A 19,102-nucleotide genomic window follows, 5' to 3' on the forward strand; every position below is an offset into this window, starting at 1 on the left:
CTCCCTCTCCCCCTCTCTCCCTCTCCCTCTCTCTCCCTCTCCCTCTCCCTCCCTTTCTCTTTCTCTCTCTCTCTCTCTCTCTCTCTCTGCCCTTCCCCTACTCACACTCTGTCTCTTAAAAATAAATAAACATTAAAAAAAATTTTTTTTAAATTCATACAGCTCATAAAATCTCTTATGGTTTGCTTCTCTCTGTTTTTATCTTATTTTTCCTTCCCTTCCCCTATGTTCATCTGTTTTGTTTCTTAAATTCCACATGAGTGGAATCATATGTATTTGTCTTTCTCTGACTGACTTATTTCGCTTCGTATAATACATTCTAGTTCCATCCACATTGTTGTAAATAGCAAGATTTCATTCTTTTTGATCACTGAGTAATATTCCGTTGTGTGTGTGTGTGTGTGTGTGTGTGTGTGTGTGTGTACATATGTATGTATATACACACCACATCTTTATCCATTGTCAGTTTTTAGACATTTGGGCTTTCTATAATTTGGCTGTTGGTAGTGCTGATATAAACATTGGGTGCACGTGCCCCTTCAAATCAGCATTTTGTACCCTTTGGGTAAATACCTAATAGCCCAATTGCTGCGTTGTAGGGTAGCTCTGTTTTTAGTTTTTTGAGGAAATTCCATACTCTTTTCCAGAGTGGCTGCTCCAGTTTGCATTCCCACCAATAGTGCAAGAGCGTTCCCCTTTTAGAGATCTTGATTTCTAAATTTTACCTGATTTCTACGAAGAGAAATCTAGAAAACACCTAGTAGTTTGAATAAGGAAGTATATATGTAAACATGGAAAATGTTTATGGAAGTTATTTTTTTAAAGATTTTATTTTTAAGTAATTTCTACACCCAATATGGGGCTCGAACTCGCAACCCTGAGATCAAGGGTTGCATGCTCCACTGACTGAGCGAGCCAGGAGCCCCTTCTATACCATATGTTAAGAAAGAGTAATTATTCAGCAAAGTTCAAATCCTTAAACATTGTTAAGAGTTTTCATAATCACATGAAAACTGTGTGGTCTTCCATGCTCTTACGGTGTTCCCTCACTCGCTCTCGCTCTCCCTCTCTCTCTTCCTCTCCCACTTAAAATAGCAATGTCAGTTTACCTCAGAAACCAAGGTTCTTTTTGTTTTGATTTTTTAGTAAATTATTTTGAAGTATTCTTTTTAAAGTATACTAGCTTAATTTAATAATTATCTTTTTTTTTTTAATTTTTTTTTTAACCTTTTATTTATTTTTGAGACAGGGAGAGACAGAGCATGAACAGGGGAGGGTCAGAGAGAGGGAGACACAGAATCCGAAACAGGCTCCAGGCTCTGAGCTGTCAGCACAGAGCCCGACACAGGGCTCGAACTCACAGACCGCGAGATCATGACCTGAGCCAAAGTCGGCCGCTCAACCGACTGAGCCACCCAGGCGCCCCATAATTATCTTGTACAGTGCCTGACACAGTATTATTCTAACAAGTACTCTACCTGGATTGTTTTTATATAATCCTTATAAAAACTCAGTGATGTACATACTTTTTTATGTGGTAAGTGGAAATAACTGAGATTTAAGAGTAACTTGCCTAATGTTGGACAGCTAGTAAGTGGTAGATCCCAATTCAGGAAAGCACATACTTGGCAACCACTCTACCATACTGTGATTTTGAGAGAAGCATTCTTATAAAATATCTATATATTGCATATAGGGTTGTTAACATAATTAAAATGTTTTCTGTCAATCTTTCCAATTACGATTGCTTTTTGCAGAACAGATACCTTGAACCAAAGTTCTTTACCTGTCCATGAATGCCTTTGTGCCCTTTTTCTCCGGGGATAATCCACAGCTCATTAGTGTTACACGACATTTAAATAGGTTTAACTGCTTTTAACAGTGTCAAGGCTCTACCGTGGGATTGAAATCAGATGGAAATTCCATAGCATCACTTAGGACTTGCAGGGTAACTTATGCTAGGCTGTAATTAAAAGCTCATCTGGGAAGTGTCCTAGGATAATGTCATTGCTTTCAGCATTCTTTAAGATTTTTCAAGCTATTCCTACCCTGTGGTGCATGCCTTTGAGTACCTTTGTGTAGCCTTCATTATTGCACAGAATCACTGAGCCAGTTCTAAATAAAATCAAGTGGTATTTTAGATAAAAGTAGTTTTTCTATAAGGGAGCAGCACTGATTTTCTTAACTGTATTGATACAGTGATCTATTTCTGAAGGAGTCCCAAAAATATTTTAAGCAGTTTCAAGATGTAATGGTTTCTGGGTTTTGATGAGAGAGAGTAGGAGATTTTTAATCAAGTCAGTGTCCTGTTGGTATTGAGTATAGGGAGCAACAATGAGAGGTCCAAACTGTCCTATTGTTATGTGTATTTCCAAAGACTTAGACTATTTCCTTCCAACTTTCTCTGACATGCCATTTTCTGAATGGATTATAATCAGAAGGAGGCAGAAGAAGTTAGGGCTGTAACTTTATCATTGCTCTTCTGCTTACTGCTTAGAAGAATGACTTTACATATTGATTTCACCTTTTCCTTTTGTTTTTGTTTTTGTTTTTGTTTTTTTTTTTAGAGTGTGTGTGGTAACGGGAGGAGCAGAGGGAGACAGAGAATCTCAAGCAGGCTCCGTGCTCAGCACAGAGCCCGATGCAGGGCTTGATCCCACAACTCTGGGATCATGACCTGAGCCAAAATCAAGAGGCTCAACCAACTGAGCCACCGAGGCACCCTCACCTTTTTAAATTTATACATTGTCCCTTTACATTAGTGTTTCTCAAAAGGCTGGTCAGCAGCACTTCAGATTCATGGAGGAAAGTTGTTTAAAATGTAGATTCCAGAGAGACGCTAAATTCACCCCCACTCCTGTATAGGGTGGACCTGGGGTAGGACCCAGGAATCTGCTTTTCAAATAGGTACCCCAGAGACCTGTTAAGTTTTCAGTGTGGTAATTCTTTCATAGTTCAGGCATTAGAATCAGAATTTGGTTTGAATTCTAGGTCTTTGGTTTATTGGTAAATTTTTGTTTTGTTTGAACTCTTGCAGCTTTAATTTCTTTATCTTCAAGTAAATATCTACTTGACCTATGCTTTTTTCCCTAATAATGTTGAAAAGTACCCAGTAATAATAGAATCAAACTTTCTACATTTCATTTATTAAAGCCAGGTTGGTAGATACTCTTAAATAATAGAGTTTTATCTTTAACATAGGTATTTAACATAATTATGTTGTTTATATTATTAAAATATAACGGTAGTTATCTACCATTGTTAATGTCTTATACAAATGATATTACCGTGTAATATGTAAAGCCCTACTATAAGCAATTATAAGTTATTCTTAATTGTCTGAGTATGCTTTGCATTTAAGGTGTGACATTTTATTAAGGTGTTACATTAAGGTGTAACATTTTAGTAATGTTATCAATTAGAATAAGAAATGCTTTTTGCATGCGGTATGACATTAAAGACGTGCTAAACTAGAACATGCCTCCAGGTGAATGGTGTTCTTATTTAAGCACGCTGTCTCCAGGAAGCCACGTTTTGAAGGAAAGTTTCAGTGATACCACTTTGTTAATACAGTTTGAGTCTAAAATTAGCATTAGCCTACAAGCCACATAAGGAAATGTAGTAATAAACCTATTTTTGAAGAATAATACTCAATTTCCCTTAAATTTAACTCCCCTGTCTTTACTCAGTGGTGGTTTTTTGAGTTGAAGACAGACTTGGCTTTTGCTAAGATTTCACATAGTTTAGAATAATCAAAAGCATGTACTCTGAAGGATAGCTCTAAAAGATATCCAAATATTTGGAGCAGTGCGAATGTTACTGAAGAAACTTAAGCTTAGGGATTTTTAAAAATTTTAATTTAAGTATAGTTAACATACAATGTTATATTAGTTTCAGGTGTACAACATAGTGATTCAACAATAAACAGGGATTTTTTTATAATTTTTTTCTCAATATTTATTTTTGAGAGAGAAGGGGGTGGGGCAGAGAGAGAGAGAGAAGGAGACTGAGGATCCGAAGGATCTGTGCTGACAACCCAGAACCTAATGAAGGGCTTGAACTCGCAAACCGTGAGATCATGACCTGAGCTGAAGTTGGGCGCTTAACCGACTGAGCCACCTAGGCACCCCTAAGCTTACAGATTTTTAAGCTTATCTAAGTAGTCTAAACTCTAAAGAATGCAAGTAGCTAACTAGAACGATTTATCTTACATTAGAGTAAAACCTTGACTTTAGGTTCTGAGAACAGGAAGTCATGTAATATAAGAGAAAGAAGGACCCTAGTTTCATACTTTGGTACGTTATAGAGTTGGCCCTCGGCACCATGTAGGTAAAGTTGACCTTGATAGATTCCTGTCTCTCTGTGTTTCAGTCTTTGAGGATGTCTTGAGCCCTGTTTTAGAAGTTGTTCAGGCATCCAACATTTTGTAAAATATTTCAGTCGCCTACAGTTTTCCCCTGTGCAAATGCTGAAAAAAGTCCGCAGCTTGGGCCAATTTGCAGAGGTTGTCTTCAACCATACACTGGACCTCAAGGGATGGGGAGAATGGTGTTTTGGGGACTGCCTATCGCTGTCTTGAGTACTGGCGTAATTAACAGTTGAACTGACTACAGGTTTTTTGTTTTTTTGGGTTTTTTTTTTAATTTTTTTTTTTTTAACGTTAGTTTATTTTTGAGACAGAGAGAGACAGAGCATGAATGGGGGGAGGGTCAGAGAGAGGGAGACACAGAATCCGAAGGAGGCTCCAGGCTCCGAGCTGTCAGCACAGAGCCCGACGCGGGGCTCGAACTTGTGAACCACGAGATCATGACCTGAGCCAAAGTCGGACACTTAACCGACTGAGCCACCCAGGCGCCCCAGGGTTTTTGTTTTTAAGAACATCAAAAACAATCTTTAAAAAGCCGGTATTAGCTCTTCATAGAATTCTGTGGTCCTGCTTAAGTATCTAGCTCAAGGAAGGAGACTCAGAAGGATCTTTTCGAAATATAATGGTCATAGTTTATTACAGTTGATTAAGAGCCTTAGTTATATAAAAGTAGACTTTGTTATTTAATGCATTACATCTTTCCAAACATTTGTAGACCTGGTATATCCCAAACACACTTAAGTTTGAACATGGTACCTGCTCCTCAATGAAAAGTCGTAAGTACTGTGATAGAAATACGCACCCCTAGCTTTTAGAGTACCTAGGGCTCTAAGAGTACAAGGTAGAGGAGATAACTTTTGTATTCCTGAAGGAGAATAGCAGGGTACCAAGGATAAGTAGGGAACATAACAGGGTTACCTGAGGGTAGATTACTGTAGCTGGAGTGTAGGAGGTATATGGTGAGTAGTAAGCAGTAAAACTAAAGGTGAGTAAAGACTTTTCATTTAAACATGGCAGATTAAGATGGCTGTTTGTCTCCACTTCTTAAACCCTCCTAGAAGACAGTAAAAGAATAGATGCAAAAACCCCAAGGATAACAAATGAAATAGGAATAAAGGACACAGAAAAGAAAGCAGCTAACTTTTGGAAGGTACGAAGCTAATAGGTAAATGATACCTAACTTAGCAGGCTGGAGAAAACTGGAACCTAAAGGATGAGAAGCCAACAACAAGCAACTAAATTGGCATTGAAGAACCTTTGGAAGGCTCAGGCCTTGGATTTACGAGCTACTTTGGAGGTAGGCATATGGAACAAAACTGAGAACAAGAGGATTGGTTAATTTATATGAAAGAGCATTTTAACTACTCCCACCCTGCTCAGAGTTTAAACCAAGGAAGAGGGAGACCGTGTTAGGAAAATAAGAAGTAATGAAAGGAGATCCCAGCATGAAGCTGTGGAACAGGTATAGGCTTACAGAGCACAGAGCACACTAGTCCAGGTTAGACTAGGGTGAGGTCTCTAAAAAAGATGTTTTAAAGCCTGAAAGATTGGTTGAGTGCCTGAAATGTCTGAATGTACAGGAGTTTTAACAGGGGCAGAATGGAGGTAAAGTAATGATAAACACAGAACAGTTAAGCATTCAACAGAAAACAAAGCTGTAGAAGAAAGGACAGGTATTAAAGCATACTTTATTTTCTTGTGATTACTATTTAATCAACATGTTTTAAAAATCATAAAAAACATAGTTTTACAAAGTTTGTATAATATTCTTAAGAGCAACAAAAAGTTTGGGGTGCCTGGGTGGCTCAGTTGGTGAAGCATCTGACTCGATTTCAGCTTAGGTCATGATCTCAAGTTGGGGAGTTCAAGCCCCACGTGAGGCTCTGCACTTACAGCTCCAAGCCTGCTTTGGATTCTCCCATCTTTCTTTCTCTCTGCCTCTCCCCTGCTCTCTCATTCTCTCTCTCTCTGTCTCTCAAAAACAAACAAACATTAAAAAAAAAAAAAAAAAAACCACAAGAAAAAGTTTGTTGAAGGAGAATGGGGATTTAGATCATCAGAGTTGGAATCATGTCTCTGCTTCCTGCTCCTGTCCAGAAAACCTCTGTGCCTCATCTGTAAAATGGGGCTTAGAATAGCATACCTCTGTTCCAAGGATTGTAAATATATGTGCACACTTAAAGCAGCACTATGTGTTAGCAATTATAAAGAAGAGGAGAATGGAGACAAATGAACTATACATGGGGACTGGGTAGAATAATAGTTTAAAGTAAAAAATCAAAGTTTAAGCATGTTATTAAAAAATACAGATGTAAATAAAAGAAATAGCTAAGAATTGAAAATGGTTGCATCTGGGGAATATGAGCCAGGAATATGGTGGGCTAGGGCAGGCTGTTTATCCTCACAGTAAGCCATGAGTGTTAACTTTTTGGATTTTGTACATATATGGGAAAACTGAAAAAGCAGGATGAGCCTTTTGTTTGGATTTTAACCTGAACCACAAAGCATTGTATTATTTATTATAGAAATCTTTAAATTTATTCAGAGATTGAGAGAAAAGTATAACAAACCCATGCCCTAGCTTCAACCATTATGAACTCCTAGCCAATGTTGTTTAAACCAGCATCCTCAGGCACCACTGGATTATTTTGAAGCAAGTCTCAAACCTTACCTCATCTCAACCAGTAAATGGTCTTATAGATGGCCTTAGTAGCTATGGTGGGTGCACTGCTCCCTTCAGAAAAAAACAAAAACAAAAAAATGACTAGCTGCAAGGAATGAATGCAGTTAGCTGATAACTTTTAGCAACAGCACTTAGATAGCTGCCGCAGTGTTTGAGCCAAGATCACGCTCTCCAGGCATCCTCCAGTGAGTTAGTGTGTGTGACTTGGCAGTTTCTGCTCACTATGGGACCATGTAGTCAGTTTCTGTACAGGGCTCACTGTTGGACTGGTCAACTTTGTCAGAGTTGTACCACATTCTGATGCTTTTCTTGCCCAACTCTCCTTTCTTCTTTCAAAGTGATGGATCAACATGGTCTAAGGGCTTTTGCTATCTAGTCCAACTCTTTCTCCATAGCTTTTAAAGGTTCACCTTCATCTTAACATCTCGGGACATTCAGCTGGCAAAATAGCTGACAGGATTCTTTTTAAAGTGTATAAGAGAAGAACTAACATATCAGATCTCAGGCTGATATTCTTTAAAAGGTCTGTTTGTACGGTGGACCTTTGGCTGGTGTTTGAGAAATTCACTTTCAAGAGGATTCTTACCATTCCCTGACTTAAAAAAACAAACTCACTGTGTCTAAACTGCAGACAGTATGGTTTATACTGAACACCTGCTTCTGGGAGTCTGGAATTTTGGTACGTGCTAGGAATTGAGTGCTTATGTGACCAGCCCCTAATAAAAATCTTGAGTATTCTTTACTACACATCCCTGGTACATAATACTTCACACGTGTTGTCATAATTTGTTGCTGGAGGAAATAAGCATATTTTGTGTGATTCCACTGGGAGAGGATTCTGAGCTTGTACCTGATTTCTTCTGATTTCACCGCATGTGCCTTTTTTCCTTTGCTGATTTTGCTTTGTATCCTTTCACTGCAGTAAATCATAGCCATGGAAACAACCTTGTGAAAAAGAGTCCTGTGAGTTTCCGTAGTAAATCACTGAATCTTGGGGACCCTAGCAAGCCAACAAATCCCACATGAAATTTGTAATGATTCATGAATATCAGATGACCAGTCAATAGTCTGGTCTTTTCAAAAAATGTATTTAGGTTGTCCAAATAGGGATCAAAAGCAAAATAAATCTACCCATTGCATTTAATTGATAGGTTAAGTTTCAACCTACAGATTTCACCCATTTTTCTCCCTTGCTAATTTATTTGCACAAGGCAAGTGACAGTTTATTCAGTTTTCAAAGTCTGGGCTTTCCTGATTACAACCCTGTAGTGGTATTTAACTTTTTTTTTTCTGTTAATGTTAGTTTCCTGAAAGCTTATTAAAATTCCTTATTTGATAAGACTAGTTGAGAGATGATGTTTACTTACCTTTTGTAAGGTACGGGGAGGCACATAATACCTGCTTTTTTCTCTTTTTTTGTCTTAAGATTTCGGTGTTGTCATCCTGATCCATTTATTGTGAAATTTGCTATTAGCTTTTTTTTTTAAATTTTTTAAATGTTTTCATTTATTTTTGGAGGAGAGTGAGACAGCATGAGCGGGGGAAGCGGAAAGAGAGAGGGAGACACAGAATTTGAAGCAGGCTCCAGGCTCTGAGCTGTCAGCACAGAGCCCCATGTGGGGCTCGAACTCACGAACTGTGAGATCATGACCTGAGCCGAAGTCAGATGCTTAACCGACTGAGCCACCCAGGCACCCTACTGTTAGCTTTTAATGGTTCTACAGCTATTTACCTGTATCCACTATTTTGTTGTCTTGCAAAAAGGATGATACCTCATTCTATCTTTCCCTCATTTACTAGCTATAATTCTTTCATAAAGAACTTTAACAAGCAATTGGTTCATATATAAAAGGATAAACTATTGATTCCTGAACTTTTTGAGTGTTAAGAGTAAGTTCTTTATCATCCTCCAAAGGTTGGTCAACAAGATTAAAAATCTTAAGTGTCATTATGAATAGATTTTAACCTGATTTAAAGCTCTTTGTGCCCAAATTGTCCCCTCTCTGGCCTGGGGAGGCTCCTTTGGGTTGATTTTCGCACAACAGTTCTTGAGGGCTTTTTGCAAATAGGTACAGCAGGAGTCCCCAGCTCTTCTATTTCCTTCACAGGCCTGGATTCAGCCATTTCTTCGTGGAGTTCTAGTTCTTTTTAGAGATGGTATTTAGAGTGCATAGTCTGGGCTGCTCCATACTTGTTTAATCATATTTTTAGGTTTTCTGACTGGACACAGCTGGGAAATACTAAATATACCATAGTTTTATATTGATATTATTTCTAGTTAAATTTAAAGGGTTATACCTTAATCTCTTTAATCTTCCATTTATTATTTTTTCTCTTGAAAATTTCAGCATGGTTCCTAATAACACCATTGATTTGCTTTATCCTATTCATTGTAGTTTCAGAATAGGCAGTAGTAATATTGCAAACAATATGATTATTGGAAAGTTGGTGCTTTTGTTTTTTACTTTATGTCCTTCAGAAACAACCCTGTATGGGATGTGTACTGTTAATTTAGTGTTTTTAAAGTGATTCCTGTCTATGTATTTAAGCCACCGTGCTTTTGATTTTAAGGAATTTCTTACATTTTTTTTATATTTTGCTTTTATAAAACATTACATGATCTATAGGTAAATCTCCAAAACAAGATATATGAATAGAAGTGTCCATCCCGGTTTCTTCTATTTCTTACCTCTTTTTATAGTAACTATGTTTATTAGTTTTAGTTTATCCTTCTGTTTCAAAATAAACATATATACATATATATACACATACATACACTCACATCTATTTTTATATGTATACAAGTGTATTTTTATGTTTGCATTTCCACACACTTATTAGGTATAAAGTAGCACACTATAAACTTGTTTGCATCTTGCTTTTTTTTTTTTAAGTTACTATAGAGCTCTCCATATATATTATTTCACTGTAGACAATTCTGTTCCTTTTTATAGGAACATAATATTCCGTTATGTAATTGTATCATGTTATTTCAAGTGGTTTTCTACTATGGACATTTGATTGTTTCTAGTCTTGCTATTATAGATAGTACATATATAAATAGGCTTGTGTATGTGTCCTTTTTTCTTTTTAATGTTTATTTCTGAAAGAGTGGGAATGGTGGAGGGGCAGAGATAGAGGGGACAGAGGATCCAAAGCAGGCTCTGCACTGACTGCAGAGAGCCTGATGTAGGGCTTAGACTCACAAACCATGAGATCATGACCTGAGCCAAAGTCAGATGCTCAACTGACTGAGCCACCAGGGCGTCCACCAATGTGTCCTTTCACAAGGATTTTTGTTATCTATGTTTGGGATGGATTCCTAGAAGTAGAATTCTGGATCAAAAGGTAAACATAGGCAATTTTGCTGGTTATTGCTAAATTTCTCTTTACAAGGGGACAATACTACTTTGTATTCCCATCGGCAATGTTTGAGAATACTTGTTTTCCCTCAACCTGTGAACAGACCATTATCAAACTTCAAAAAATATTTTGAGGTATGATCATAAAGACAGGGAGCTATGTTGGGCTTTGACAATAGTCTTAGAGAAATGCAGGTCTTCACTAAGGAGGTACAATTACATTAAAGTAGTGTCAAAGGTATAGCATAAGGAGGACTTATTTACTGGATGAAGCCATTATAAGAGGAATTGGGTAATTCCTGAGTTTCTGGGAATATGAATAGTTTGCTCAGAGAATACCAAACATCAGATTATAGGATGGGAAAATTCCATCTTAGTTGCCTTGAATTTGAAGTGCTTCTGAGATACCTGTTAGAAATGTTGGATATGTGAGTCTGAAGAAAATTGGGATTATAGTAGAGTTTGTGTTCCTATTCTGTTTACGCTAAGATGTCTGTAGATGAAGATGCTCAGGTAAATAGTAATAATATTTGAGTGTTTGGCATGCTCTTGATTTTGGTAAGGGTAGTTTTATGTGCCCCTTCCATGTTTGTGTTTATACACAGCATTGACTTAGCATCTTTTTGTGGCTGGAATTAGAAGAAGTATACTTAATTTTCATGACTTACCTTCTATAGACTAGTAGTATATACATATAGAGTATATGTATGTATAATTCTGTTATGAAATTGTACAAATTTATTTCCATGGCAAATATAGCTTATATTCCCTTGCTGTGGTGTATGGGATGATTTATTTTGCCTTGTCTCTGATAAACATGATTTTATATACAAATTTGAAACTTTGGTCAAGTTTTCTACTTTAAAATATTTCCTTAGTATCTACTTTTGACAAACTTAGGCAAATGGAGAATTGTTTTGCCATTGAAATATGCTTTCTTCCTGTATTAAACATACAGAGATACATGATAATGTCATGATGTCAAAGTATAATTTTCACATTACAGCTGAAAAAGGAATCTCATCTAAAAGAATAGTTTTCTTATATGGTCTTAAGAATATTGAAGCAGGAAACAAGTTCACAAACTTCAAAATTAGAGAAGTCCTAAAAAAAATCTAGTTTAACTTCATTTTACAGATTAGGAGAAATGTTGGTTATTTTTGTGACCAAACCATTGTGAAACAACATGAGTGTATAAGCCCCAAGTGTTAGAGACTTCTAAATTTAGATTTGACCATTAAAATTTTTTTAAATGTTTGTTTATTTTTGAGAGAGAGAGACAGAGCACAAGCAGGGGAGGGCAGAGAGAGAGACACACAGAATCCAAAGCAGGCTCCAGGCTCTGGGCTGTTTGCACGGAGCCCAACACAGGGCTTGAACTCATGAACCATGAGATCATGACCTGAGCCAGAGTCTGACGCTTAACTGACTGAGCCACTCAGACGCCCCAAGATTTGACCATTAAAAAATGGGATTGAAATAGAAGAGCAGAACCATAAACCTGATGTTGTAATTGTCAGTTTCTTTCTTTATGATTATTTCTGTGGGATAATAACAATATCTTCACTAACATTTACTTAGCCTATTATGTACTATTGTAAGCACTTTACAAGTCTTCTTATTTTAGTTCTCAAAACAACCACATGACATACAGTTAGTTATCATTAAGCTACATTTTACACATGACAGAGTATTAGTAAGGGTACAGAATTTTCCCAGGGAGTCCCAATAGCAGGAAGCTAAAATGGGAATTTAAACTCAGTCAGTGAAGGCACCAGGATGATAAAGGACTCAAAACCTTTTTCTGTAAGTTGAAGATATTTTTACTTAGAAGAGAAGGTTGAGGGTGGTGGGGACATTGAGACCATCAAATATTAAGTCTTCTGTGGATAGAGTATATGGATTCCTTCATGGAATTTGGGCATAGAATGAGTTCCAAAGCTTATGTTTGATCCAGTATCAAGTATGTTCTCCTTTTTATGTCAGAGCTATGTGAAGATAGAATGGCTTTTCTTAGGGTTAAAATTTACCCCCTTGGGGCACCTGGGTGGCTCGGTCAGTGAAGCAGTGGTCTCTTGGTTTCAGCTCAGGCCGTGACCTCACTATTCACAGGTTAGAGCCCTGCATCAGGCTTCACACTGAAGGTGCAGGGCCTGCTTGGGATTCTCTTTCTGTGCCTCCCCTGCTCGCACTCTCTCAAATAAATTTGAAAAAACAACAACAAAAAAAAACTGCCCTCTCATCACAGTCCAAGCAGAGGTTACGTGATTTTTTGGAAGGCTTGTGGTAGAAGGGAATTAAGGCAATAAGAAGGTAAATAGACGAGATCCACTTTGAGGCCCTTTGCTAATCCTGAGATTTTTGGATGATTAACTAAAGATCCCACCTAGAATTAATACCCATTTACTCTAAATGAGTTAAATATACTGTGAGAGTCATAGGCTTTCATAGTACTTGGCTTCTTCAGAAGAACCAAGGCTTTCTGCTAGAGATGCTTCCAATTTCAGACCCACTTACATTTTGAGCAGGCCACTCAGTTGGTTAAGGGTTAATGGTCTTTACTCTTAGTTTCTACCTTCTTAATATTGTCACAGTAGGCTATGCTACTTATTCTTGTATTCTTAGAGCACACTAGGTTATCAGACTCAAGCATGCTTTTCAGTTACTAAGAGGATTTGTGAAATCAATTGCTAGGCCTTATTCCCAGATTATCTGACTCATTAGATCCAAAGTAGAGCCCAAGAATTTGCATTTGTAGCATATTCCCAGATGATGTTGATTCTGTTGATCATACTTTGAGAAACACCATTATATTACAGTAGTTTGGCCTACCCAAAAGATTGAGCTTTACAGGAGTAGGAACCAAACATTACTCATTTCTTTGCCCCCTACTCCCAAGCAATACATAGGGGCAACCGGTCTTAATTTTATAGAAACCACTACAGACTGTTACATTGCTGTCTTTGGCCTTGTTGATACCAGAGGTTAGGACTGAAAATTTAGAAAACTTCTAAAGCTTTAGGTTCAGATCAGTTTTGTTTTTTATGTTAAGCTTACCATTAGAAGCACAAAATCAAGACTCTGCTAGAATTATTTCACACAGTTCCACTCTCTGATATATACAAGTTTCTTTTTCTTTCTTTTTTTTTGCCATTACTAGACTACATGGCTACATGTAAGAACTAGAATTTTACCTCTCTTTCTGGAAAAACAGAGGCTATTGAAATGTGCTAAGTTGTGTAAAGCAAACAGCAAATCTCAAACTGATTTCAAGTTCAGGAAGAGGTCCACATCTACTCCCGTTAAAGTAATTTTTTTTAACATTTATTTATTTTTGAGAGAGAGAGAGACACAGAGCATGAGTGGAGGAGGGACAGAGAGAGAGAGACAGAGACAGAATCTGAAACAGGCTCCAGGCTCTGAGTTCTCAGAACAGAGCCTAAGGCAGGGCTCAAACTCACAAACCGTGAGATCATGACCTGAGCCAAAGTCAGACACTTAACTGACTGAGCCACCCAGGCACCCACTGTTAGAGTAATTCTTAAGTTTAGGTTAAAAAAATGGAATAAGAAGAACTTGTGTTTTTTACCTACCCCTACCCGCACCCCTCAAGCTAGCAAAGAATGTCTTACTAAAATTTTAGCAAGAACTTTATTCTGGCAATTAAAATCATGAAAAGATGTCATTTAAGTTAAATTAAGAATGATTTGATTCTTTATATGTTGCATATAGGTTTCGTCTTTGGTAGTAATCATAAGCAGCATTCTTTTTTTTTTGTTTAATGTTTTTAATGTTTTTTTATTTATTTTTGAGAGCAAGAGAGAGACAGAGTGTGAGTGGGGAGGGGCAGAGAGAGGGAGACAGAATCTGAAGCAGGCTCCAGGCTCTGAGCTCTCAGCACAGAGCCTGATGTGGAGCTTGAACCCACAAACTGTGAGATCATGACCTGAGCCCAAGTCTGACGCTTAACTGACGAGCCACCCAGGCCCCCCATAAGCAACATTCTTATGTGATTCTTCTCTTTTTCTCTCCTCAGATATCCAGAAAGTGGTACTGTAGAAATAAATGTCAAGGATCTTCGACCACGAGCTAGAACCAATTTGAAATGGAATGAACTAAATATTGGTGATGTGGTAATGGTTAATTACTCTGTAGAAAATCCTAGTAACAGAGGATTTTGGTTTGATGCAGAAATTACTGCACTGAAGACCATCTCAAGAACCAAAAAAGAACTTCGTGTGAATATTATCTTAGGGTAAGATGCTCTACACTGATACCCTATAATTACTGAAGTAATCAAGGAATGTAATTCTTAGGTATTACTCACATGTTCCTCAGTAAAAAAGATGTAATCTATGAAAGATAAAAATTTACATACTAAAAGAGAACTATTTTATACAAATTCTTGAGATTTTTTTCTTTTCTTTTTTTTTTTTTTTTTTATAAGAATGGCCCTTAAATGTCTATCACTGCTTTAAGACTGGAGATACTATTTGAAAGCATCTTGGAAATAACTGAGTATTAGAGAAATCCTTGCTTACCTCACAGAGGATGTATGTTGATGTAGTAGCAGTGACTATCAGCCTAATCAGCTATCTGCAGTACTTGTAAGACTAGCTGAAATTTTCCTTCATAGTAATTTTCTTAAGTTTACAGAATTTAACAAGCTTAACGAAGAGAATTCAAAATGTAAAACGTCACCCAAAATGCCAAATTACTTAACCGCTATTTCCATCATTAATTCACTAATTTACTTTTTGAAAAGCCTCTTAAACTGTTTCTAGTTCTTACAATGTTTAAGTAAACAATCTTGGATTATGTATTTTGTGCTCTGCTTTTTTTGTAGAATGAATTCTTAGAAGAACATTTCTGTTGAGCAGTGGGGATTCTAGAATGACCCTGGCAGTTGTGCGTGTGTGTGTGTGTGTGTGTGTATATAAATACGTATGTATTTATATACGAAGCAGCCACACTAACGCTTGTCAAATTCTGATTAACAGAATTATTATATATAATATATATTGGATAGATAATAATTTATATGTTAAATATAATGGCTGTGTTCTATCTTGTAACAAATCTGAGGTCAAGCATCTGCTTATGATTAGTAATACAAAGTAGGAGTCTATAAACTATAGCCTACTGGCTACCTGATTTTAGGAAAATAGTTTTTGGAATGCCTATCCATTTGCACATGATCTATGGCTGTTTTTGTATTGAAAAACATTGTTCAGTGATTGCAATGCATACCATTACAGTAATGTGTACTGAAAATATAAGACTCCCTGGCTTGCAAAATCTAAAGTACTTACTTTCTGACTCTTGATGAAAAAGTTTGCTGACTCTTACAATAAAGAAAAATAATGTGAGGTGCTGATAATAACTTATACTTTAGAAAATGGTTTCTGAACTTTCTACAAACAGAATCACACTTCCAGGTAAAGATGTAACTCACAGACTTCCAAGCAGCTTGAAATTCTGATAAGGATATAAATCATGAAGAAAAAGAAAAGGCATCTATATAAATTGGTTATATAGGGAGCCTTATAATGTACTTGAGTACAGGAAGTACAAAAACAGCATGTATACTTAATAGGAAGAGGTAACAGTACTCATAGAGTTAAAAAAAAAAAAAAACAAACAGCTCACTATTTAAAAAGTTTTCCCTTAGTGATTCTGAAGTACAGTTAGAGTGGAGCACCCTGGCTTTAGGGACTAGAACTACAATTGAGTGGAAATTATAGATAGGCAAACAATTAGAACAATTATGTGATGCCTCTCCCAGTAGTGCAACATGCCGTCCTGTAACACGTTATGTTCTGTCATTTAAGGTTTTTTTAAAAAAATTTTTATTTAAAATTTATTTTATTACATTTACTTATTTTTGAGAGACAGTGAGAGCATGAGCAGGGGAGGGGCAGAGAGAGTGGGAGACACAGAATCTGAAGCAGGCTCCAAGCTCTGAGGAAGCATTCAGCACAGAACCCGACTCAGGGGTCAAACCCACAAACCATGAGATCATGACCTGAGCCAAAGTCAGACACTTAACTGACTGAGCCACCCAGGCGCCCCTGTCATTTAAGTATTTACTAGATGTGTTAGGAACATGAGAGCCAAAAAGGAGCCAGTGTGGTATGTGGCTTGTGGATAGAATTTTTTTTTCCCCCATGTTTAAAAGTCTTTTCTCATTACTAGAAAGAGTGGATAAAAAATCAGAATGAAGGTATAAATGTATTCTGACATTGATAGTTTGGAGCTGTTCCAAACTTTGCTGTTGTGACATTATCCCCGTGTTCTGGTGCTTATGTGCATTAATTTCTGTGGGATGCATCTTGTCTAGAAGTAGAATTGCTGGATTGTAAAACCTGTACATCTTTAATAGGTAGGACCAAATATTTAAGGGGCTGTATCACATTACACTTCTATAGCAGTATTAGAGGTCTCATTGCTCTGCATTTTCATCCACACTTAATTTTGTTAGACTTGAATTTTTGCTAATCAGGTGGGTGTAGAATAAAATAGTGTATCATTATGGTTTTGATTTGTATTTCCTTGACTACTAAGGAGATTGATAACCTTATGTTTATCGTCAATTTAGATATCTTTTGTGAGGACTCTGTTCCAAACATAAATGTTTTGTTGTTACTAGGCAGTCTGTTATTAGGTAGTCTGTATTACTGATTTTTTTTATATTACTAATTTTTTAGGAGTTCTAATTGGGGGGCTTGGCCATTTCAGTTATATGTAGAGAAAATATCTTTTATAGCTTTTTTCATGTTATGAATAATATTCTTAACCTTAAAACTATCTGAGGTGATGGAAGTTAACTTTTTGTGGTAATCATTTGTCAGTATATGTATCTATCAAATCATTATGGTGTATAGTTACACAGTTTATGTCAATTACATCTCAATAAAACATGGCGTTGGCAGGGGAAAAACTTTTTCTGCCCAGAATGCATTATTATTTTAAGCAGCTTTGTGGTTTTATCTTTCTTTAGTAGGCCTTTAATCCATTTGAAGTAGGTTTTTGTGTACAGTGTGAGGGTTTGACTTACCTTGATATATATGGATAATCATTTTTCCTAGCATCATTTATTAAAAAGCCCATTTTGGGGGGCACCTGGGCGGCTCAGTTGGTTGGGTGTCTGACTTCAGCTCAGGACATGATCTTACAGTTCATGGGTTCGAGCCCTGCATGGGGTTCTGTGCTGACAGCTCAGAGCCTGTAACCTGCTTTGGATTCTGTCTCCCTCTCTCTGCCCCTCCCCCACTTGCATTCTGTCTCTGTCTCTCAAAAAATGAATAAACATTAAAAAAAAAAAATGAAGGGGTGTCTGGGTGGCTCAGTCAGTTGGGCATCTGACTTCAGCTTAGGTCATGATCTCACCGTTTGTGAGTTTGAGCTCTGCTGACAGCTCAGAGCCTGCTTCAGATCCTGTGTCTCCCTCTCTCTCTGCCCCTTCTCTGCTTGTTCTCTCTATCAGTAATGAAAAAAAATTTTTTTGACAATTAAAAAAAAATAAAAAGCCCATTTTTGAGGGAGAGAGGCTAAAATAAAACCCACTTTTCCCTCACTGATTTTCAGTATCCCCTCATATCAAGTGACTATATTTGATGCATCCATCTGATGTCTGTTCTATACCATGGGTCTATGTTGTGTGTCCTGATAGCAGTTCCACACTTTAATGATATGATACAACAGGGCTTCCTACCTTGCTCTTCAGTAGTTCTCTATTTTCTTAGGTCTGTGTGCTTTTATTTGAATTTTCCAAGTCATCTTGGTAATTTAAACATAAAAACCATTGGGAATTTAATACGTATTGTGTTGACTCTAATCCATGAATGTGCCTGTTCTCCATTTATTTAGGTCTTTAATGTGTTTTTCTCATGTTTTTATTAGGTTGAACCACATAAAATGTCTTTGTAGGTTCAAAATAATTGAATGTTGGCAATTATATGGTAGATCCTGATTTAATGCCGTCCAGAGATCTGATCTTATATGGGTGTCTGTTATCCTTATTTAACTTCAGGTACTACTTGTTATTCCTGTAAATGGTATTTTTATTTCATTTTCCTTTATTAGTGGTATACAAGTAACCTTTGATCTTGGATCTAGTAGCCTTACTAGATTTATTAGTTTTAATTTACATGTCGATTTTTTGGGGAATCTTTATGATTATAATCATCATGTGTGAATTATGACATTTTTGTCTTTTGATTTCTTTTATTCACCAACTGCATTTTAGTATGTTGTTGAAAGGAAGTGATGATAGCAGGCATCTTTTTTCTCCTTTATCTCTACAAAAAAAACTTTCAAAATCTCACCAATATCTATAGTGTTTGACATAAGTATTTTGTGGATACTTTGTGTGGGATTTTTGCATTGTGTTAATGAGTAAAATTTGCATGTTAGTTTTCCTATTTAACTGTCCTTCACAAATTATTCAGATTTTATAAAATAATGAGAATAGTCTTTTATGGTGGAGTTTTGTTTCCTTTTCTTGAATGGTATAACTTCGCACTAAAGCCTTCTTTGTGGGAAAGATTTTTATAATTGGTTAATTTCTATAATGATCATAGGGCAATCCAGATTTTCTACTTCTTGAAATAGAATTTTTTCTTTTTTTTAAGGAACTTGATTTTATCTAAATTTTATTTAAACTTCAGCTTTGATACTCTCTATTGTATT

General features: G+C 36.7%; 1 protein-coding gene across 2 annotated transcripts in view; it reads left to right on the forward strand.

Annotated features, from left to right (window-relative positions):
- Window positions 1–19,102, forward strand: part of UHRF2 (ubiquitin like with PHD and ring finger domains 2) — an 82,001-nt gene that overhangs the window by 22,363 nt on the left and 40,536 nt on the right. For both annotated transcript variants that reach the window (XM_049634467.1, XM_049634475.1), the window contains exon 4: window positions 14,448–14,666. In XM_049634467.1, the coding sequence (XP_049490424.1) occupies window positions 14,448–14,666 (219 nt within the window). The remainder of the gene's footprint in view (window positions 1–14,447; window positions 14,667–19,102) is intronic.

This window comes from Panthera uncia, chromosome D4 (assembly GCF_023721935.1).
Source record: "Panthera uncia isolate 11264 chromosome D4, Puncia_PCG_1.0, whole genome shotgun sequence".
NCBI classification, from domain to species: Eukaryota; Metazoa; Chordata; class Mammalia; order Carnivora; family Felidae; genus Panthera; species Panthera uncia.